Here is a 22,665-nt window from a genome sequence, read left to right as displayed (position 1 = left end):
CCTTCAAACTAATTCTCCTCTGGGCTCGTTAATAGATGACATCTATGGTATTGTTCTCTCTGGATACTTTATTCTAATTTTCTTTTTGGAGAGAATCACCCACTTCAGTATTTGTTGTACTACAACCTCTATTTTTGTCCTTCTTTTTTAAAAAAAAAGAGGTTAAATCACCTTTAAACAGTCTTACGAAAATACGGGACAGAGGTGACAAAGTAAATGAGAATCTCCTGGCATGGGGTCCAGGAGCAGAGCCTGGGTGTTGGTATTGGTTTTGTTTTGTTTTTCTTTAAAGTTCGCCAATTTATTTTCAAGTACAGCCGGAGTCAAGATCTGTAGATCTAGAGCTCCAGTCAATAGATGCTTACAGAGAATTGTGGTGAGAAGATGCTTGGGCCATGTCTGGGCTCTTGGTAAAGAGTTCTGGGGTTGATTCATTCTGTCCTGGGTGTCAGAATAAAAAGTGGCACAAAGAAGGTCCAAGTATTTATCATTTTAGATTTAGGGTCTTGGGATCCAGTTAATTTTTATGTAATGCTGGCTTTCCCCCATTTCTCCCCCCTCTCAAAGGACATCACAGACCTGTTTGGAGCAGATCTACCCGTTGAAGGTGGCAAAGGAGGAGAGTTTGCCTGGCGCGACGGTCCCTTGCTGGCAGCCCTGAAGGCAGGCCACTGGGTTGTGTTGGATGAGGTGAGAGGATGGCCCAGAGTGCCAAGGAAGGGACCACAAGTGTGAGGAGAGGGCAGAGTTTGCCTAGTTCAAGGGCATTTTGCAGTGGGCAGTCCTGCCGCTGGCTGGTAAAGGCAAATTCTCTCATAAAAAGAATCCTCCATGGTTTTATTTACCAGTGACACAAGTCACTTGTCAGAAAGCACATACAGAAGCCCATCTTGTGTAACCTACAAACTTTCCTACTTCTGTGAGTTAGCCTCCAGAAAAAAAGTGCCTTTTCATTCGTTTTATTCTGTAGTCTCTTACAGGCTTGCTGTGTTTATTTATTTTCAAAGGTAAAAGTGGTTTACAAATAGTATCAACAACCTCATTTCAAGCAGAGAGAATGGGAAAATTTGTAGTAAGAGACACACAAAAATAGAAAGAGCTAAAAAAAAAGAAAAGAAAATAGAAGGAGCTCCCGCTGAGCCTCAGCGGGATCAGGGATCAGCAGTGTCTTGGGAGCACTGGGACTTGGGTTCGATCTGTGCTGCAGCACAGTGGGTTAGGAATCTGGTGTTGGCCGAACCTGTGGCTTAGGGCGTGGCTGCGACTCCGATCTGATCCCTGGCCCAGGAGCTCCATGTGCCGTGGGGTGGCCAAAAATGGAAGAAAAAAAAACAGAAGAAAATGGTCAATGTTGCATGTGCAAGTGGGGTAAATTAATGACATCATGAGACACATGTGAGTTGGTCTCTGTGACCAGCAAGCAGCTAAAGAGAGAGGGAGAAGTGATGCACAGAGTAAAAAAATTCACAGTTGTGGCCAAAGGAGTTGTGTTAGTTTGGGAACCTTAGTCCTGGATAAGGTGAGGAGATAGTTGTGCAGCTTAAATAATTCGAGAGGTGGAAGTGCCACAAATGACTTTTGACAGAATTCCCCAGATTCAGCTGCCTGGGTGTGTAGTAGGCGGAGTGCTGTAGGATTCCTTTTCTGCTGTGCTGCTCCCTACTTAGCTTGAGAAGATATTAAAGAGAAAGAGAATTTTTGTTTTTTTTTTCTCTTTCTCTCTTCCCTAGTTTTTTTTTTTTTTTTTTTTTTTTTTTTTTTTTTAATAGATGTGTGGTAAAAGTCATTAGCCAGGGAAAAAAGAATGCTTAGTTTTAAAACTTGAGACTGCTCACCATACTCATATTTTGTAGAAATGCATCTGGGAATTGCAAGGCATTTTGGACTTACATTCACATTTAAAGGCAGCTTTTAGATTGTATGGGGATATATAGTAGACTTTGTGCTTTGAGTGCTAATGTAAACATGACACTTGAAATTCTAATAGAATCTTTTTTGGGGCCCATTTTCATTTTATCGATTCACTTTTCACAGTTGAAATTTTCTTTTTGTCTTTTTGCTTTTTCTAGGTCTGATGCTGAGGCATATAGAGGTTCCCAGGCTAGGGGTCCAATCAGAGCTGTAGCCACCGGCCTACACCAGAGCCACAGGAACGTCAGATCTGAGCCTCGTCTGCAACCTATGCCACAGCTCACGGCAACGCCGGATCCCCAACCCACTGAGCAAGGCCAGGGATTGAACTTGCAACCTCATGGTTCCTAGTCAGATTCGTTAACCACTGTGCCACTGTGGGAAGCGGAGTTGAAATTTTCCATGTTACTTTAAAACTACCTGTATGCCACATCCCTGTGTTCTGAACTTAGTGTCTGAAGACTTTCATTCAGCTCTTTTCATTTCTGACACACACACACACACACACACACACACCCCTTCATATTTTCTTGTTCACAGAACTATTGGTGTAGTTACTATATGTAGTTTATATCATGGCTTTGAAGCCTATTCAGTATTTGAGCTGGAAAGGATGTTTACTTAATGAAATATGTGAAGACCTGTCTTCATCTTTAAAAAAAAATCCCAGAGCGAAAATGAGATATCTGTGTTTTGGCACTTTTTTTGGTAAGCTATGATTTGTAAAGTAGGCCAATATAGGACCAGATAAGAATACAGTTTAATTTTTGAGACTATTCTAAGTGCTTTTAAAAAATATAATCTGAATATTCAGTTTACTTAAAAAGTATTGCTGTGTTACATACCTCCAATTTTTCTAACACATATATGAAACAGGATGAATACACATGAGGTCAGCATAAGAAACAGAAGGTTACCAATGGTGAACTCCCTCCCCCCTTGAAGATAAGACTGTTTTTCATGCATATTATTCCTTTGCTCTTTGTTAGAGTTATGCAGCATATAAAATAAATATATGCACTTTCTTCTCCAAATAGCTTAACCTGGCTTCTCAATCGGTCTTGGAAGGACTCAATGCTTGTTTTGATCACCGAGGAGAAATCTATGTTCCTGAGTTAGGAATGAGCTTCCAAGTGCAGCATGAAAAGACAAAGATTTTCGGGTGTCAGAATCCCTTTAGACAAGGAGGAGGGAGGAAGGGCTTGCCCAGGTCTTTCCTAAACAGATTCACTCAGGTAAGATTTGCTGTTGCCCCAGAGCAAAAGATGGTGTAACAGTACTGCAGGCATGTTACTGTGAGGATGCTCTCTGTGAGAGCAAGTGAGGCTCAGTGTGATGATATGCTTCTCAGCTCCATGTCTTTATGTGGTTGATATTAATGTGACTGAATCCCATTCCCAGTTCTTTCCTGGTGTGAATCCTTTATCGTAGGTCTCAGGGAACCTGAGAAAGTAAGATTCCCATCTTGAGGATTTTCTGTCTGCTTAGAGATTAAGGCTAGTCTTTGACCTTTTCAAGTGTCATGTGATCTATTAGAATATTAAAAAAAAAGGTTTGATGATGATAATGCATTTTAATCTAAGAAAAGTGAAAAAAAGCACAGAAAACTACCTAGAAGAATAAAAATCTGGTATTCTCTATGCCAAAGTCAGTCACTCTTAACAAATGATATCTTATTGCCTTAATCGTTTAATATCTTTTTTCAAAATTTGGCTAATCAAGTGGCTTGGAAATGCCTCTAGATATAAGTTTTCTTTAAGAACAGTTTATTATGAAAAATCTCAAACATATTGGTAAGTTGATAGAATTTTATAATGAATGCTCCTATACCTACCTACTGCCCAGAATTTTGAGAGCATTTCACATAATATATAGGAAATTAAAATTAAGTATACTTTAAAAAATTAATTGCATGTGTCTTTCTCTCTATAATTCACTAGAATGCAGCTAACGGGAACTATTTTACTATATATTTCAAAGATTTTTCTGTGACTCTATATCCTAAAAATGCAAGAAAAGGAATTTCCATAACTAAAAACTTATATATACATATATTACTGAGGTATTGTTACTTTGGTGTTAAATAAAAATCTGCATAATGTCTTGGCAGTTATTTCTGGTGTTTGGTAAAGAAAAATGATAGCATTTTTCCATGTTATTTTTGAATTTTACAGGTCTTTGTAGATCCTCTTACAGTAGTTGACATGGAGTTCATTGCCAGCACTCTGTTTCCAGCCATTGACAAAAATATTGTTAAAAAAATGGTTGCTTTCAACAACCAAGTAAGTACCTACTCATATTAATTGTTCTTTATTTTTCTGGCTCTATTTGAATCATCATTTTTCTCTACACAGGACACTACCAAATTACCTATTTCTGTATGTAAGGTAAATCCTATAGAATTCTAACAGATTCTACTGGAAGGCGAGCTACTCATTTGAGGGCTACAGTAATTGAAGTTCTGTTGTGTGTTTCATTGTTAATGCTTACAGTATTCCTGGCATTGAAAAGTCTAGGTTGGGAGAGGGGACACTTGAATCAAGCCTGTTAATCTCTATTTCAGATCATGTCTGCATTTGTTTATAGTACAGTGATAATACTTAATGCAGTGCCTTAGAGTGAGACATGCTTCCCAGTAAGGGTATTTTCTTTTTAGATCGATCATGAAGTGACTGTGGAGAAGAAATGGGGGCAAATAGGAGGACCCTGGGAATTCAACCTCCGGGACCTTTTCCGTTGGTGTCAGTTGATGCTAGTTGACCAGTCCCCTGGGTGTTATGATCCTGGTCAGCATGTGTTTTTGGTCTATGGTGAAAGAATGAGAACCAAGGACGATAAAGAAAAGGTGAGTTTCATACTTGCTCTTTGCATTTTTTCCCATCTGAATGTTGATTTCTCCCTGAGGGAGGGAAGGGGCATACTCATTAACAAGATCAAACCTAAGTTGCTTGAGAATTTAGGGGTTAAGGGAGGAGACTAAACAATCACCTGTCTCCAAGTCTCATAGTATAGATTGCTTTGGAGGACACACTTGGCTTATCCATTTAAACCCCTGTGATTGCAGACCTTTAAACAGTATTGCCCTCCAGTAGTAAAGGTTTGGTCTTCATCATGTTTCCAGGCACGAAGGTGAGAAACAGGAGGAGACAGGTGAAAACCAGTAGAAGAGGAGGGTTTTCTACCTTTAAATAATGTCAAATGGCAAAGTATTTTGTCAAGAAAGTATAAATAGATAAAAAGAGAGGATGTTCTGTATCTAAATGGAAGTAAAAATATCCCTTGCTAAGTAGAAAACAGTATCAGAATTCTAAGCTTAGTGAACTATAATAATGTGTTCACTCTACTTTGTGGTAAAGTCCAGTTCATGGAAAACTCTCAACAGCTGCAGGTGGAAGATGGTGCTGTCACCGATTACAGATGAGGATCCAAGGCTCAGGTCATGGAGTCCCATTGTAGCAAGTGGCAGAGCCAGCGCTCCAGTCCAGACTTCTTCACTTTGCCTGCTGTTCCTTCTACTATATATCACAGTTATTTACAAAAAAAGTAATTTATAGATCATGTGGGTTAGAAACAGTAACTTTGCTGAAATGTGGAGATTTGGCTGCACATGGCACAAGTGGCTTTCACACTCTTTATTCTGCTGCTGAAAGCGCAGATCCCCTTTTACATGGTACCCAGAATCTAGCTCAACATTAACAGCTCAATGACCTGCAGGCTTTCAGTCTTTATATCAGGACAAAATGTCCAGCTCGTTTTTTTGGTTTTGTTTTGCTTCGTTTTTACAGCTTTATTGATGTATAATGTATTTATCATCAGCTAGTATTTCTATTTCTTCATCCAGTTACTAGTTACAGTATCTTAACTGTGGCCGTACTGGCCACCGTTAGGTAATTGGTGTTTGTCAGATGGTAGGTCTCTGGAGGCTCTGGAAGATTTCTATCACTCCTCCTGTTTGGTGGTAGTAGTTGACCAAATGTTTTCTGAGGAGAAAAAAAGTTAGAAAAACTAATAATAGAAAGAGAAAGGCTCTAAAAGTATTTATAATTTTAACTCTGATAGACTAGTAGGGAGAGAAGTTGGTATGCCTTGGAGTGGAATGTAAGGTCGGAAATCTCCTGGACCCAGGGGTAGCTGGTGGGAGCTTCTTCTTCTCTGCTGGTTTTAGGCTCTTACTTAGCCGTTTCAAACTCATGATTTTTATCTTCATTGTTTTTATTTATTTATTTTTTGGCCGCACTCGCAACATATGGAAGTTCCTAGGCCAGAGGTTGAACCCAAGCCGTGGCAATGACAAGGCCAGATCCTTAACCCACTGAGCCACCAAGAAACTCCTGTTTTTGTTTATTTTGACATCAGTGTACATTGATTAATACGAGTATTGCTACTTTGTTAGAAACATACAACTTGTAAATATATTGGATGTTTGGAATCTTTTCTGCTGCTATGGGCTAAATTAGTATTTTTTATACACCCTTTTCTTTTCCCCTCCTCAACAACTCTTAGATTTTTAAAGGAAATGCAGAAAAGACATATGTTTACCAGGAAGTTTTAAATAATATTCTTGCTAAGGAAGGAATTAATGAATGTAAATAACTACTTAGGGAAAAAACTTTGTCCTCTACATAAAAATTTAGAAGGATAATAGGGAGCTTTTTGGAGTCAGACAGGCTTAGATTGAAAATCAGTCATGAACAAATTGTATTACTCTTGTGAATCCTGTTACCCCATCTATAAAAAAGAAGTACTGACTTTTTTTTGCAAGGCTATAGAGTCTATTAAAGCACCTACTATAAGGTTTGGCATGTGATAGGTCTCAGGAAATGGTCATAGTTCTTCATAAACTTCATGTTTCTCTTCTCATCTACTTTCTTGAGGTGGTATCCTGAATGATGAAAGAAAGTTCATTTTTTATTTCAAGATTTGGCACAGTGTCCATGGCTTTAATTTATGGTTCATTTTCCCTGCAATCTCAATTTGAGATTGTGTGATAGTAATCTGAAGTAATCTGAACGAGTACCTTCAGGCTTTACTTTGCTTTCATTCTCAAGAGTTAAATAGTTTCCTTTTTAAAAGAATATTGATGAGAATACGATTTGTGTTCTCAAAATATTGTGACTCTTGTATTCCTGTGATTGTTTTCTAGAAATACTCATTCTAGAAAGTTTGGCTCAGGATTTGGTGTAGCAATTTGTGTTTTGATCGTGTCATCTTTCTTTAGGTCATTGCTGTATTCAAGCATGTGTTTAATACGAACTCCAACCCGTACATGGGAACCAGACTATTTCACATCACTCCCTATGATGTTCAGGTGAGGAGAGTAGGACAGTCCTCTTTCACAGTCTTCTGTGGCTTCTTCGTTCCAACTCCCAGGCACCCTTGTGTAAACTCACTGGCATGTCTCTTTCAGCTGGGCTACTCAGTGCTTTCCCGAGGCAGCTATGTTCCTCCCCCGACCTGCCGTCCCCTGTTGCTCCTGCACCAGTCTTTGCAGTCTCTGGAGTCAATAATGAAGTGTGTACAAATGAGCTGGATGGTCATCCTTGTGGGGCCAGCCTCTGTGGGCAAGACTAGCTTGGTTCAGCTCCTGGCACATCTTACTGGTCACACGTTAAGGATCATGGCCATGAACAGTGCAATGGACACCACAGAGCTTCTGGGTGGATTTGAGCAGGTAAGTGATCTGACTTCATGTTTTCAGACAGAACACAATAAAACTTGTGGTCTGATTGGTGGTCTCCTCTATTGGTGGTAGCTGCAGGTAGTAGTGTTCTTTGATTCTGCCCATTGGAATCTGGAAATTTCAGGTTGATCTTATACGGCCGTGGAGGCAGCTCCTGGAGAAGGTGGAAAGTACTGTAAGGGCACTGGTAAGAGACAGCCTTCTCATCAGTGCTGACGATGCAGAAATGGTGTTGCGAGCCTGGAGTCATTTCCTTCTGACGCATAAGCCCAGATGTCTTGGAGAAGGTGGTAATGGTGTCACAATGGAGATTGTCAACAAGCTGGAAGCAGTATTATTGCTCATGCAGCGACTCAACAATAAAATAAACTCATACTCCAAGGCAGGTATGTGTGTCTGGGTGTGTTTATGAGACACTTAGCATTGTCCTTGTAGTGTCCATCCACAGGTGACATATCTATAAATGGCCATGCCCATAAGTTTAGAAATAATTTTAATGATTATTAACAATCAAAATTTGGAAGTATTCCATCCTTGAAAGTGAAGCTGATGTATTCAGAATTAGTGATCCAAAACAAAGCAAACAGGGAAGAAATTGGTTTCCAGGGCTTTTTTGGTTTTTGTTTTTCTTAAAATTTTATGGCCGTACCTGTGACATATGGAAGTTTCCAGGGCAGGACCAAATCTAAGCGGCAGCTGTGACCTAAGCTGCAACTGTGGCAATTCCAGATCTTTAACCCACTGCACTGGGCCTGGGATCAAACCTGCACCTCCACAGCAACTGGACCTATTGCAGTCAGATTCTTAATCCACTGTGCTACAGCAGAAACTCCTGGTTACTGGGTTTAATGGTTTCTTTTGTGTGTAATCAGCTACAGTGACTTGCATGGAAAGTTGGCTTTATTTTTTGTTGGTCTGTTTTTAAACTTATTAGTAATTTCTCAAGAAACTGAGTAGATTAAACAGAAGAATAGAAATCTGAATTGGAAGTTCCCATTGTGGTGTAGTGGAAATGAATCCGACTAGGAATCTTGAGGTTGTGAGTTCAATCCCTAGCCTTGCTCAGTGGGCTAAGGATTCGGCATTGCTGTGAGCTGCGGTGTAGGTCGCAGATGTGGCTCGGATCCCATGTTGCTGTGGCTGTTGTGTGGGCTGGCAGCTGTAGCTCCGACTGGACCCCTAGCCATGGGTGCGTCCCTAAAAAGACAAAAAAAAAAAAAAAAAAAAAAAAAATCTGAATTGATAGCCAGCATGTCTTCATTTTCTTTGTATAAAAAGTAGAAGAAGTTTCTCAGTTAATGTGGAAACACTCAACTTTCATCTTATAGTGCAAGTTTTTGGATGGTAATGAGCAGCAGGCCTTTAGGGGAGGATTGATTAAAGGTTTAAGACTGTCATCCATTTTTTGGGGGTGGTGGTTCTTTTTAGGGCTGCACCCATAGCATGTGGAAGTTCCCAGGCTTAGGGGTCAAATTGGAGCTGTAGCTGCCAGCCTACACCACAGCAACAGCAATGCCAGATCCCAAACCCACTGAACAGGGCCAGGGATCGAACCCACATCTTCATGGATATTAGTCAGGTTTGTTATCGCTGAGCCACAACCTGAATTCCAAGACTGTCATCTTTTTTCCAAAACCTGCTGATGATAACTGGTTATTCCTTAGGAGTCCTTAGTTATTCCTTAATGATTATTGATTCCTTAGGGATGAAAAATGAGACTCCCCTATTCTAGCTGCTTTAACAGTTGTGTCCTTGGCTGTGGGCTACGTAGTTTACTTTCTTAGTTAAGGGAATGGTTTCATTGTGGATTTGATCAGTCATTTTCCAGTTCAAGCTCACTGTGTATTTTAAATCTTTACTCACTCATGCAAATTAATTATTAGATACATTTAATGGAGTCATACAACAGTTTATATATTTTTTAAAGATATTGTAAAACTCATCATTTAGATGGAAATTCCTATTGAGTGGTGGACACTGTATTAAATATATTTACTTTCTGGGGGGTGGGGTGGAGGGCGCTATGCCTGTGGTGTGCAAAAGTCAAACCCTCACCTTGGCAGTGGCTCGAGCCATAGCAGTGACAACCCTGGATCCTTAACCCGCTAGGCCAACAGGGAACTCCCAAATATATTTACTTTTAACCTTCACAGCAACACTGTATTTCAAGGAAAGATTAATCCCATTTAATACACAAGGAAATGGATGCTCATAGAGGCTAACTAGCCCACTCAGTATAGTTACCAAGTGGTTAGACTAGGTTTTGGCTCTGGTCCTTTCTGGCTTCAAAGCCTGGAATCTGGTGCCTGTATTTCTTTCATAAGTCAGTTAAAATATAAATATCTAGGGTAAGTTCTCATAGCCCATTCTGCTTTTTATTTAAGATTGACATTATAATTTCTTAGGAATACTAATTAATAGAGTGAAAAAAGCTGGGTCTAAAACAGTTTGTCTACTGCTTGTCTGTTTTTGGTTAAAATTTTAACTGTATCTTTTAATGTTCCTATGATGAACATGTATGACTTTGAAAATACATTCTAGGCGTTCCCTTGTGGCACAATGGACTTTCACAGGCTGCAGGCATGTCAAAAAACATATCATTCTAGTTATCTCATATTTTGTCCTAAATCCTTGTACATATTGAACATATTTTTAACAGCTCTGTTAACATCAGAACACAGCACTTACTGACTTAAAGAAGCAAGAAAATATGTCCAGTGAGTTTTACTAGATTCTGGACATTTTTTTTTTTTTTTTTATGTCTTTTTGCTATTTCTTTGGGCCGCTCCCACGGCATATGGAGGTTCCCAGGCTAGGGGTCGAATTGGAGCTGTAGCCACTGGCCTATGCCAGAGCCACAGCAACGCGGGATCCGAGCCGCGTCTGCAACCTACACCACAGCTCACGGCAACGCCGGATCGTTAACCTACTGAGCAAGGGCAGGGACCGAACCCGCAACCTCATGGTTCCTAGTGGATTCGTTAACCGCTGCGCCATGACGGGAATTCCTAGATTCTGGACATTTTGAATTTAAGCTTTGAATCTGATGAATGCTGCTTTTTTTCCCCCCTTTTCTTTTCTGGCCACCCCATGGCATATGGAGTTCTTGGGGCCAGGGATCAGATCCTAGCCACAGTTATGTGCAACAGCAGATCCTTTAACCCGCTGTGTTCGACAGGGGATTGAACTTGTGTCCTGGCGCTGCAGAGATGCTGCTGATCACATTGTGCCACAGCAGGAACTCCTGCATTTTGTTTTCTTGAGGTTGTCATTTTGGGGGGATAGACAGTTGGGTTGCTTATGGATCATTTTTATATTTTCAAGCTTGATATCTGGCCCAGTGTAGCCTTTACTCTAGGAGTAAATTAGCCCCACTACTGCGGCATAGCCCTATGGCATCTTTACCGAGTATCCTGTGTATTCATTCTGTGGGGTCTTTTGCTTCGACTGGTGGGAACTGGAGTGCTTTTCAGCCCCTTGTGAACTCTGGGAATTGTTCAGCTCATAGTTCCCCAGTAATTGTCTTTCCCTGGGAAGTTTTTGCTCGTGCTTGTGTGAAGCTTTAGACTTTACATGTAGATTATTATTGAACCAAAGACTTCAGGGGCCCTCATATAGATTTCTGGAGTTCTTTCTTTAACTCCTTCCTCTTGAGTAAGTACTCAGCTCCTCGGTCTAATTGCCTCAATCGCTCTGAATTCCAGTCTGTCTCCTAAAGTCAGTGAGACCTTGGGATCTGTTTGAGTTTCTCCTCCCTGCTTTGCAATCCAGAAACTGCTTCCAGGTAGAAAGGCAGGTAATTATAGGGCCTCCTTCCCTCAGGTTTCAGAGTCCTGTGCTATCTGTGTTCCAGTGTCTGAAAGCAGTTGTTTCATGTTTTACCAGTTTTCAAATTAACGCTGAGAAGTATAGACCTTGTTAGAAAACATAAATCCAACATATATCACTTTCTAATATGTAAAAAGGTCAAGAAGCAATCTCTAATAAGAAAGATCAATTTGCGTTGCTGTGGCTGTGGTGTAGGCCACCAGCTACAGCTCCGATTCAACCCCTAGCCTGAGAACCTCCATATGCCGCAAGTGCAGCCCTAAAAAGGCACACACACACAAAAAGATCAATTTGGAGTTCCCGCTGTGGCTTGGTGGTTTAAGAACCTATATCCAGGAAGACGTAGGGTCTATCCCTGGCCTCGCTCAGAGGGTTAAAGATCTAGTGTTGCTGTAGGCTGTGGTGTAGGTTGCACATGTGGCGCGGATCCCTCGTTCCTGTGGCTGCTGTGTAGGCCTGCATGTGTAGCTCTGATTCAGCTCCTAGTCTGAGAACTTCCATATGCTGCTAGTGTGGTCCTAAATAAATAAATAAATAAATGAAAAGAACTCGATGTAGTGTCTGTGAAGATGTGGGTTCTATCTTTTTGCTCAGTGGGTGAAGCCTCTGGTGCTGCCACAAGCTATGCCGTAGAATACAGATGTGGTTTGAATCTGGCATGGCTGTGACAGGCAGCTGCAGCTCTGATTCATCTGCTAGCCCGGGAACTTCCGTATGCCCTGGGTGCAGCCATAAAATTTTAAATTTGAAAAATTTTGGGAAAGGGCTATATGAACTATAAAGCACTAAATAAAATTTTTACCATATAAATAATAAGATTGTTACAAAGGAAGCCCAGTTTAATGGGATTGATTGCACTGTGCCAACTTACAGCACTTTCATATAATATAAATGCAGTAATAGGTGGGAGGCATCATCCTTCTGCCATTTGAAAAATTATAACACATAAACATTGTTTACCTTCTCCGTCACCCTTGAGTCAACTCTGTGTGACCATTCATTCAGAAACCCATTACGAAGTACTTCCTATCCCCAAACTTCCATCTGCTTACTTATTTTGTTCAAACAGAACAAAAGCAAAAATCCTTTTGTTTACCTATTATGAAACTTCAAAGAACTGGCACAGAAATTTCCACCTTTCTTTTAATAAACTCTTAGTTTTTTGGTTTTGTTGATTTACTTTTCGCTTTTTAGGGCCGCACCCTCAGCATATGGAGGTTCCCGGGCTAGGGGTCGAATCGGAGCTACAGCTGGCGACCTACACCACAGCCACAGCAAAGCCAGATCCTTAACCCACTGAGCGAGGGCAGGGATTGAACTTGCAACCTCATGGTTCCTAGTCAGATTTGTTTCTGCTGTGCCAGGATGGGAACTCCGGTCTACTTATTTTTGATTGCCCTGATTTGAAATTAAGTCCTGTCACTGTGACATTTCAGAGTTTGCCAAACTTGTGGAAGAATTCCGAAGCTTTGGAGTAAAGCTTATGCAGTCAGCCAGTGGCCGCAGCCATGGCACATTCGAATGGGTTGACAGCATGTTGGTTCAGGCCCTGAAGTCTGGAGATTGGCTTTTGATGGACAATGTTAACTTCTGCAAGTAAGAACCTTTTATTTAGTCACAAGTGGGCCTGTTGACATTTGGGATGTGCGTATCAAAGTAGAAATCCAGCTGGAAGCTCTGGTGTTTTTAATCCACTGTTTTCTTAACTAGGAGTACATACTCAGCTATATCCTGTAGACCTCCCCCCGTGGTGAGCAATGGTAGTGGGTTATTGGCTGCAAGGTTTTAGTTGTTGCTTACAAAATGGGATTACTTCTCTAGACAACATCCTTTGAGTTATACCCTCTTATTTAACATCAAAATGCTTCCTTTCGTTAGGGTCATTCTTGAGTACAGATTTTTGAAATGGGGTATCTGACACAAGGCTGACATTTAGTAAATATGCATTCAGTATGTATCACTGGTTTCCAAAGTAAGGAAAAGGGCAAGCATAAAACTACTGTCCCCTACGTGAGCATAATTCAGGTCAGATGATGTGCTTCTCTGTCTGGAGTGTTTTTTAGAATGTTATGGATTTAATGGATTTAAATTTTAGATTTAAATTTAGATTTAAATGAATTTAATAATGTCGGGAAATGGGCGAAAGAGAAAACAGTTCAGGGAACTTTCTTTTGTTTTCCTTAATTTATTCATTCAACAAACGTTTTGTGTATTTACTGTGTGTGAATCTCTGGGCTCCGTGCCTTGGAGAGTGAAAGGGGAAATAGTTGGGGAACGTGATCACGGTTCTGTATGGGGCATGACCTGTGCTGAAAGGAAGACAGGAGTGACAGCTGCAGGAGGCCTGAGCCAGACAGTAGTCCATACGGCACATCAGCCTGTCCTCCACTTGGATTCTCTCTGTGCAGCCCATCGGTGCTGGATCGATTGAATGCTTTGCTTGAACCTGGAGGTGTCCTCACCATCAGTGAGAGAGGAATGATGGATGGATCCACTCCCACCGTAACACCACATCCCAATTTCAGGTATTCATGCCTCTTATGTTTTCACCTAAGAATCTGACAGCCTCACTATCAGAAGTGGCCATTCAGTAGGGCCTCCTTACATAGCACATTTGTATACTCAGTCATGGGCACATTCATCCATTGCTTTTCTTTTTTTCGCCCTGCTTTTTAGGGCTGCACTTGCGGCATATGGAGGTACCCAGTCTAGGGGTCAAATCTGAGCTGTAGCTACCAGCCTGCACCACAGCCACAGCAATGTGGGATCCAAGCTGCATCTGCAACCTACACCACAGCTCACGGCAACACTGGGTCCTTAACCCACTGAGTGAGGCCAGGGATCGAACCCACATCCTCATGGATATTAGATTTGTTTCCACCGTGCCACAGTAGGAACTCCATTCATTAATTCACTTAGCAAATATTTACTGAGGCTCTGCTGTTTGCCAGGTGCTGGTAGGCTTTGAGGGCATAGCAGTAAGTAAGAAAGAGGAGGTTCTTGCCTTGGGTTGGTGGTGAAGGGCGGAAGCAGGGAAACCAGTTACAAACTTTTTGCAGCAGTTCAGATGAGAGCTGATAGCTTAGACAAGGGCAGTGGGCCTTGCCGATGGCTTGTGGGTTGAGAAAAAGAGGAAGCAAGGATGGCATCACAGGTTTTGGCTTGAATAATTGGGTGAATGGGGTGCTGTTCATTGAGAAAGGGAAGACTGGCAAAGGAGCATGTTTGGTGTGAGGAAGGTCAGCAGGTATCAGCTGTTTAGTTTGGGAGGTAAGTGTGAGATGTCAACTGGGTGGAGAAGATGTCCATTGACATTGAACATGTGAAGCTAAGTGTTTCTGGAGAACACATTGCTCCTTTTCCTGCTCTCTGCAGGTGAGTTAGAATGATGAATTAGCACTGCCTGATTTGGGGAGTATCTGAAAGTAAGAATTTGACAGTCCTCAGTACTAAAGTGCACTGGATATACAGTATTTAGATCCTTAGGAAAGTGGGTTTAGAGAAGCTTATTTGCTGTATTGATGTGTTTTGGAACTAGAAAATAGACTGTAGATGAAAGTAGCATCTGTAAGTTGAGTTAGTGGTGTTGCTTTTGATAAGCTGTCTAAGGAAGGGCCACGTATGATTTGTCCTTATCGACTATTGAGCTGTACCATTGGTTGCACTGAGATTTTAATTTTTTTTTTTCCTTCGAATTGCTGTACTACTAGACTTTTTCTCTCAATGGATCCTGTTCATGGAGAAATATCCCGAGCTATGAGGAATCGTGGACTTGAAATCTACATTTCAGGAGATGGGGACGGGAGCATCCCAGATGCCCTGGATCTGAAGGTCCTGCTGCACAGCCTTGGTTTGGTGGGGGACAGCGTGTGTGACACCCTCTTGGCTTTGCACACAGAGACCCATAGTGCAGTTCTAGGTAAGGTGCTTGACTTCTAGGCTTCTGCAGGATTTTATTCGTGTTATCTCATTTGACTGCTAGTCCAGGAGTTCTTACATTTAGTGTACATAGAGGTAGAAATGACCAAGGAAGCCTGTTGAAATTGTAGACGTGCTGGTGCCCTTCTTTCCCAGGAGATTGTGGGGGTTCCGCATGTCTGAGCAAGGCATGGGAATCAGTGTGTTGAAGAAGCTCCTAGGGAATTCTGATGCATGCCTCAGAGGCCCAACTCAGAGGAATACTGCTTTTGTCAGTGAATGAAGTTTGGCACTGAGACTGGTGAAGTTTGCCCCTCATATCTTCTCAGTCGTCATTGAAACTCTTAAAGGTTGCATGAAGAGGGAACTCTGAGTTGTTTAAAATGGATGCTGTTTCTGAATGTCTAAGTATACAAGAAAGATGAGTTGCTGTGGCTCTGGCGTAGGCCGGCAGCTACAGCTCCAGTTCAACCCCTAGTCTGGGAATCTCCATATGCCTGCCGTGGGTGTGGCCCTAAAAAGACACACACACAAAAAAAAGTATACAAGAAAGAGTGGTAGGAATTCTCTAGTGGCTCATTGGGTTAAGGATCTGGTGCTGTCACTGCTGAGGCTTGGGTTGCTGCTGTGGTGAGGGTTTGATGGCCTGGGAATTTCCACATGCTGTAGGTACAGCCCAAAAAAGGGGGGAAAAAGAAAGAAGGAAAAGGAGCAGTACTAATAACAATAATAAATAATGAATTGTTATTAACTACTCTGTTAGGTGCAATGTTGGCTGCTTTTTTGGTCCTCTAGTTCTACAAGGTCTGTTTCCATTTTACATATAAGGCGCAGAGAGGTTGAGTAAGGTGTTGAAGCCAAACAGTTAATAATGAGAGCTGAGATTTGAAAGTAGGTCTTTTGGATTTCAAAGCCCATGGTTCTTTTTGGCACCATGCTCATTTTGCCCTCTTGAAAGTGTATCAGCTTTAGATCAGGGATATGTATGACCAGGCTTTTATCACATTTGTCAGTGAGTCATCTGTCAGTTCCCCACAATATATAACTTTTTTTTTTTTTTTTTGGTTTTTAGGGCTGCGCTCGAGGCATATGGAGGTTCCTAGGCTAGGAGTGGAATCAGCGCACAACCACACGCCACAGCAACGCGAGATCCGAGCCGTGTCTTTGACCTACACCACAGCTCATGGCAACGCCAGATCCTTAACCCATTGAGCGAGGCCAGGGATCAAACCCGCAATCTCATGGTTCCTAGTCGGATTCGTTTCTGCTGCGCCACGATGGGAACTCCCCCAACAATAAATTGTTGATGGGGTGGGGGGGGGAAGGCAGAGTAGATGGGAGGGAATATGGGTGTCCGCCGGAATCCACTTAGAAAGCTTTCAAAAGTAAGCGTCTGGGTGGAATTGAGTGGAAGTTTGATGTGTTTGTGGAATTCATCGGTTTTCATTGGAGATTTTGCAGAGTCTGTCGCTCATAGATGGCACTATTTCTTCTTTGTAGGTTCTCCAGCATCTTCCATGTCAACTCTGATTCAGACAGCCTCCCTCATTGTGCAGTACCTGCAGCGGGGGCTGAGTTTAGACAGAGCCTTTTCTGAAGCGTGCTCGGAAGCGTATGTCCGCTCCCAGGCTTCACTAGCAAGCCAGAAGGTATTGTGAAGACGTTTCACCCAGTTCTACATTGTAACACTGCATATAGTGGGAAGAAGTTCTAACTGGTGGCAACTTTAATGACCTAAGAGAGTTGTCCTGCAGTTATGCTCTGACAGAGGTCTGGCATCCAGGCACTTTTCTGGAAAATAGCATCAGTGTAAATATTTCTTGAAACTTAACCAGCAAAAAAGGGGAATTTAGTTTGTAATGTTGTATATTGAGGACTGTGTCTGAGTGTTATGAGAGGATCACAGGGGGCCTAGAAAACTGCTGTTACTCTGCCAGTTTTTGCTAAGAGCACTTGTAGCTCAGTACCTGTGCACCATGTGTTTTTATCTCCTACCAGGTTGTGCAGGGTTTATTGGAGAAACACGTTTCTTCTCTGCGAGCACGTGAAACCTGGGGTAACTCCATTCTTGCCATGGGGCTGTGGCCAGATTCTCTGCCCTCGGCTGTCTTTGCTACAGAAGATTCTCACCTCTCTAAAGTTCGGGGTGATGGGCAGGTCTTAGCATATTGTCTTAACAGGCTGAGCATGAAGACAGGCAACTGGGACAGGTTAGTGGAGCCTTGGCCTTGTGTGTCTATCCGGCATCTTGACTGTCCTGTCCTTGCCTTTCCCTTTCCCCTGCCTCCCTCCTTTTTTCTCTTTCTCTCTCTCCTTCCTTCTTTCCTCTCTCTGTCCCTCTCTTCCTTCCTTCTCCTTCCCTCTCCTCCTTTCTTGCTCCTTCCCCTTTTCCTTCCCTTCCCTCCCCTCCTCTCCTTCTTTCTTCTTTTGATGGCAATGGTCATGATCCAGAATTTGACTACTATGTTAATGTGGCCATTTTCCACAGTTTCTTTTCTTTTTTTTTTTTTTTTTTTTTTTTGGTCTTTTTTGTTTCTTTAGGGCCGCACCCGCAGCATATGGAGGTTCCCAGGCTAGGGGTCTAATCGGAGCTACAGCCACCCGGCCTGTGCCACAGCCAAGCAACCCAGGATTCGAGCTGGGTCTGTGACCTACACCACAGCTCATGGCAACGCCAGATCCATAACCCACTGAGCGAGGCCAGGGATTGAACCTGCGTCCTCATGGGTGCTAGTCAGATTCGTTTCTGCTGAGCCACAGTGGGAACTCCTGTTTTCCACATAGTTTCATTGTTGGCTGTAGTAGTGCTCCCTGTTTATTTATAAGGTACATGTTTTAATTGCCCCCTTTGGATCGAGCTTTTGTTTTCCCTGTTAAACTTCTTTGATATGTGACTTAGACAGTTATTGTCTTGGTTCTTTGAAATATGAAAACAAAGTTTAACCCTAGTACTTTGCTATTGCAATGAATTTCAGGATTCAGCCCCTTACCTTGCCAGATTTAGAGAAAATCATGCAGTCCTCCCACCCAGAGAGCTTGAAGTTCAGTTCAGTTGAAGTGGATACTTACTGGATCGATGAACCAGCTGCTCTGGCCATGGCTGTTAAATTGCTCATAGAAAGAGCAACCAATCAAGACTGGATGCTCAGAGTTAAATGGCTTTATCATTTAGCCAAGAATATGCCACAGGGACTTGGTGAGTAGAGAAGCTTAATTTGTATACACTTACCCTGCTTTAGTAACTTAGCAGTTGTTTTATTCTTCAACTACAGTATTAAAATTATGTCTAGGGCTGCTCCTTGCCGGGCCTTTGTGACTTAGCATTACTGTTTATGTAGCTGTTAAAACAGTAAGAAACACATCTGCCCTTACATGTTCCCTGAGAGAAACTTTTTTGGCCAAGTAATCCTTAATATTTCAGGATCTGTCCAGCTTTCTATCACATCCCAAAGGAAAATGTACTCTAGTCTGTTACTTTTAAATTTTTAATGTCTAGGATTTTTTTTGCTATAGTAATTCTGCCATACACCCATTGCGTCTGGGAGAAGGTTGCCTTTCTTTCTTTCTTTCTTTTTTTTTTTTTTTTTTTTTTTTTTGTCTTTTTAGGGCTGCACTCGCAGCACATGGAGGATCCCAGGCTACGGGTTGAATTGGAGCTGTAGCCGCTGGCCTATACCACAGCCATAGCAATGCAGGATCCAAACTGTGTCTGTGGCCTGCACTGCACCATGGCTCATGGCAACGCTGGATCCTTAACCCACTGAGTGATGCCAGGGATCAAATCTGCATCCTCATGGATACTAGCCAGATTGATTTCCACTGAACCACGATGGGAACTCCAAAGGTTGCTTTTAATAAGTTTACTTCCCATATTATGAGCACATAAGATTCTAATCTCATTTCACTTCCAGTGCTCTAAATGTTATGCTGGAGTTCCCGTGATGTTTAAATATATGTAGAGAGAAATTGTATAAATATTCTTGTCTGTTGTCCTGTGTAGCTACTAGCTGCAGGTAGCTACTAAAATGTAGCATGTAAAGTGGCTGCTGTGACAGCAGCTATGGAACGAATTCACATAGAACATTTCATAAGAATTTCAAATGGATGGCATGCTTCAGATGCTAACATTTGCTTTTCCTTACCCCACAGAGTCGATACAGATTCACTTGGAAGCCAGTGCTGCATCTCTTAGGAATTTTTACTCAAATTCTCTCTCATCTGGGGTCAGTAATGTCATCAAAATATTACAACCAAATGTAACAGGTACTGCATCTGACTTGATTTCTAGCTCTCCGCACTGTTTAGGAAATGTGTCTCTTGAGTTCATGGGGAAAAGATCTGTCAGCGCTCCGCTTGTAACAAACAGTTTTTTTAAAGAAGACTCAGAGTATCCAGATGCAAATTCTGCTCTTTATTCAAAAGCATTTATCCTTCAGTTTCTGAAGTTGGAAAGGCGTTGGAAGATTGGGGTGTGGTCCCAGCGTGTTGATTTTCGGCCCATCATTCACCACCCTTACTGCCTTTGAAAAATAGACGTGTTAATTAAATTCATTCTTCTGGGGCCCCTTTCACTTTGGACATTCTGTGATTTATTAGTACTGTTAACAGAAAGCATTTTTATTTTTATTTATTTATTTTTAAAATATTTTGTCTTTTCAGGGCCGCACCCATGGCATATGGAGGTTCCCAAGCTAAGGGTACAATCAGAGCTGTAGCTGCCATTCTACGCCACAGCCACAGCAACATGGGGTCTGAGCTGAGTTTGCAACGTGCACCACACCTCATGGCAACGCAGGATCCTTAACCCACTGAGCGAGGCCAGGGATCAAACCTGCAACCTCATAGATCCTAGTTGGGTTCGTTAACCATTGAGCCACAACAGGAACTCCCCAGAAAGCATTTTAAACTGAGCTCTTTTGAGATGAAGGGAAAACAATATAGGATCATTTTCTTCAGAACATAGAAAGCCTTAATGATATAGTTATGAAGTCTTAAATACAAAGTTACAGAACCATAATGATGAATAACCATCCAAGCTATCTAACCAAATGAGGCATTCAGAATTTTTCAATCTTCATCTGATTAATTAAAACTTACTATTACCCATTTGGTTTAGGAAAAAATATTTATGATGCTTTTGTGTATATGTAATTATAATTTTATATGTACTTATAATTACCTTAAATATACTAAAAGTAATGTGGTAAATGAGCAGACATCAAACAATAGAGAAAACTTTTCTAGTCAGATTTTAGCTGAACTCAAGCATGCTTTCCAGTTATGAAGGAATTTTGGTCTTTGGGAGCACAGTAAAAGAGTTGGGTTGTAGGTTCCCTTGTAGCAGAAATGGCTTGCCTGCTACCGATGCATTAGTTTATCTTCCTTTTTCCTTTCTGAAGTGTGTGTCTCTGAAGTGTGCAGTCTCGCTGGACTTTGGGATATGGGTCTCCTCCCTGATGTTTGCTGTTCACAGTAGCCATTTGTTAGTCTACTGTATGGATGGTGCCCTTAAAATTTGAAGTCCTCCACTGACCTATCCAACCCAGCCACCCTCAAATTCATGTTACCATCATTTTGTCTTATCTCCTTCCACTGGGTTCTCAACCTCTGGCCTCTGGCTCAGGTCAGAGTCTGACTACTGCTGCTTTACAGAAGAGATTCCAGGTTTGAGCCAAAGGTGCTAGAGGTGGCAGCAGCCACATCCTGTGATTGTAAAGAAATGGTTTTTCAGTGAAATAATCTTTCTATTTTTTTCTTTCTTTCTTTCTTTCTTTTTTTTTTTTTTTTTTTTTTTTAGGGCCGTACCTGCAGCGTATGGAGGTTCCCAGGCTAGGGGTCTAATCGGAGCTGTTGCTGCTGGCCTACGCCAGAGCCACAGCAACACCAGATCTGAGCCATGTCTGTGACCTACACCACAGCTTATGGCAATGCCAGATCCTTAACCCACTGAGCGAGGCCAGGGATTGAACCTGAAACCTAGTGGTTCCTAGTCGGCTTCATTTCCACCGCACCACGGTGGGAACTCCATCAGTGAAATAATCTCAGTTGTTTTTCTTTTTGAAAACAAACAGTGAGATGTGTTTATTCATTTTTGCCATGTACATTAGTTTTTTTGTGGTTAATGGCAAAAGATTAGGTAATGAAGTCCATGGTTTCTTTTCCATTCCGTGGTGGGATCTGAGAAAGCCAGTGCACCTGTTGGAATGTTTACCTTCTAGCGGGGTGTTGGCTTTACATCCTTCGGTGTAATGAATTTTCAGGACTAGTAGAAATTTTCCATTTAGAAAGGAAATAGTGTAAAAGCTGGTGAACCCTACCTTTCTAGTACCTGGACTGAAACCATTTCCCTGCTCCCCCTTTTCCAATTAGGACTGAAGGTGATCAAAGTAAAACAGTGAAAATTCTTCCCTGAACTTTGCCAGGCAAAGAGTTTAACTCCAAAATTCTATTTTTTGTTTTGTTTTTTTAAACCAGATGAATTTGTGATCCCTCTGGACCCCCGATGGAATATGCAGGCTTTGGACATGATTAGAAATTCGATGGACTTTGACCCGCAAACAGACCAGCCTGAGCAGCTCTTTGCCCTTTTGGAGTCTGTTGCAAACAAGTAGGTGAAGCCTGCTCTTCTGGGCGCCCCTTGCCTCACTCTACACTGTCTTCATAGATTATATACCTTTCCTAAAACTCTGTTGGATATAACTTATGTGTGTTTAATTTTTCCAACCTGAGAATTAGTGGGGTGTGAGACATGAATGCCTTCATCACCACCTGTCCTTTGTGCATACATGATGAAGTTCATCTGACTCTGATGTCAAAGTACCTGTGAATGTGGCAGATTCTTAATAATTTCATAGGGTGCTTTAGTAGATAGTCCATTGAAGCCTTGGTGGGGTTTATTTTACAGTTAATTCTTTATCATAGGATAGTCGTTTTTCTACTGTCTTCTATTTGATTCCTAGCAACTCCTTGCGATTTCACGTCCTTTCTTCAACTATGTCTCATCAAATATTGGAGACGTCTGTACACAGTCACCTACAGTATAAATTTATTTAATTGTTACATAGATTGGTCTTTCCTCACTCTTTAATGTCATGATCAGTAATATTTTTTAGTTGGCCATGAGTGTAATAAGTTTTAAAAATAATTTTGTAATTGAGGTTTAATGTCCTTTACAGAGGAGTGCATTAATAATGAGTATATATCATTTTGGTGAATTTTCACAAGTGAGCTCACATGTGATAAGTAGTGGCACCTCAGAGACCCCCTTAACCCTCTCCTAGCAACTTCCTCTTTCCTCCTTCTCAGGTAACTTCTAACACTGCAGCTCA

At 41.7% G+C, this 22,665-nt stretch overlaps 1 protein-coding gene across 1 annotated transcript in view; it reads left to right on the top strand.

The window, feature by feature from the left end:
* MDN1 (midasin AAA ATPase 1) overlaps nucleotides 1–22,665 on the top strand; it is a 166,141-nt gene that overhangs the window by 78,458 nt on the left and 65,018 nt on the right. The window contains 15 exon segments of the mRNA XM_021089975.1: nucleotides 568–690; nucleotides 2,949–3,146; nucleotides 4,086–4,193; nucleotides 4,568–4,756; nucleotides 7,130–7,219; nucleotides 7,319–7,582; nucleotides 7,716–7,977; nucleotides 12,856–13,015; nucleotides 13,828–13,944; nucleotides 15,130–15,338; nucleotides 16,838–16,986; nucleotides 17,336–17,547; nucleotides 18,313–18,533; nucleotides 19,487–19,600; nucleotides 21,812–21,944. Of these exon segments, the coding sequence (XP_020945634.1) occupies nucleotides 568–690; nucleotides 2,949–3,146; nucleotides 4,086–4,193; nucleotides 4,568–4,756; nucleotides 7,130–7,219; nucleotides 7,319–7,582; nucleotides 7,716–7,977; nucleotides 12,856–13,015; nucleotides 13,828–13,944; nucleotides 15,130–15,338; nucleotides 16,838–16,986; nucleotides 17,336–17,547; nucleotides 18,313–18,533; nucleotides 19,487–19,600; nucleotides 21,812–21,944 (2,549 nt within the window).

The sequence above is a fragment of the Sus scrofa genome, chromosome 1 (genome assembly GCF_000003025.6).
Source record: "Sus scrofa isolate TJ Tabasco breed Duroc chromosome 1, Sscrofa11.1, whole genome shotgun sequence".
In the NCBI taxonomy this organism is placed as follows: Eukaryota; Metazoa; Chordata; class Mammalia; order Artiodactyla; family Suidae; genus Sus; species Sus scrofa.
Note: the sequence above shows the minus strand (reverse complement) of the source record. Positions and strands in the feature narration are given on the sequence as shown.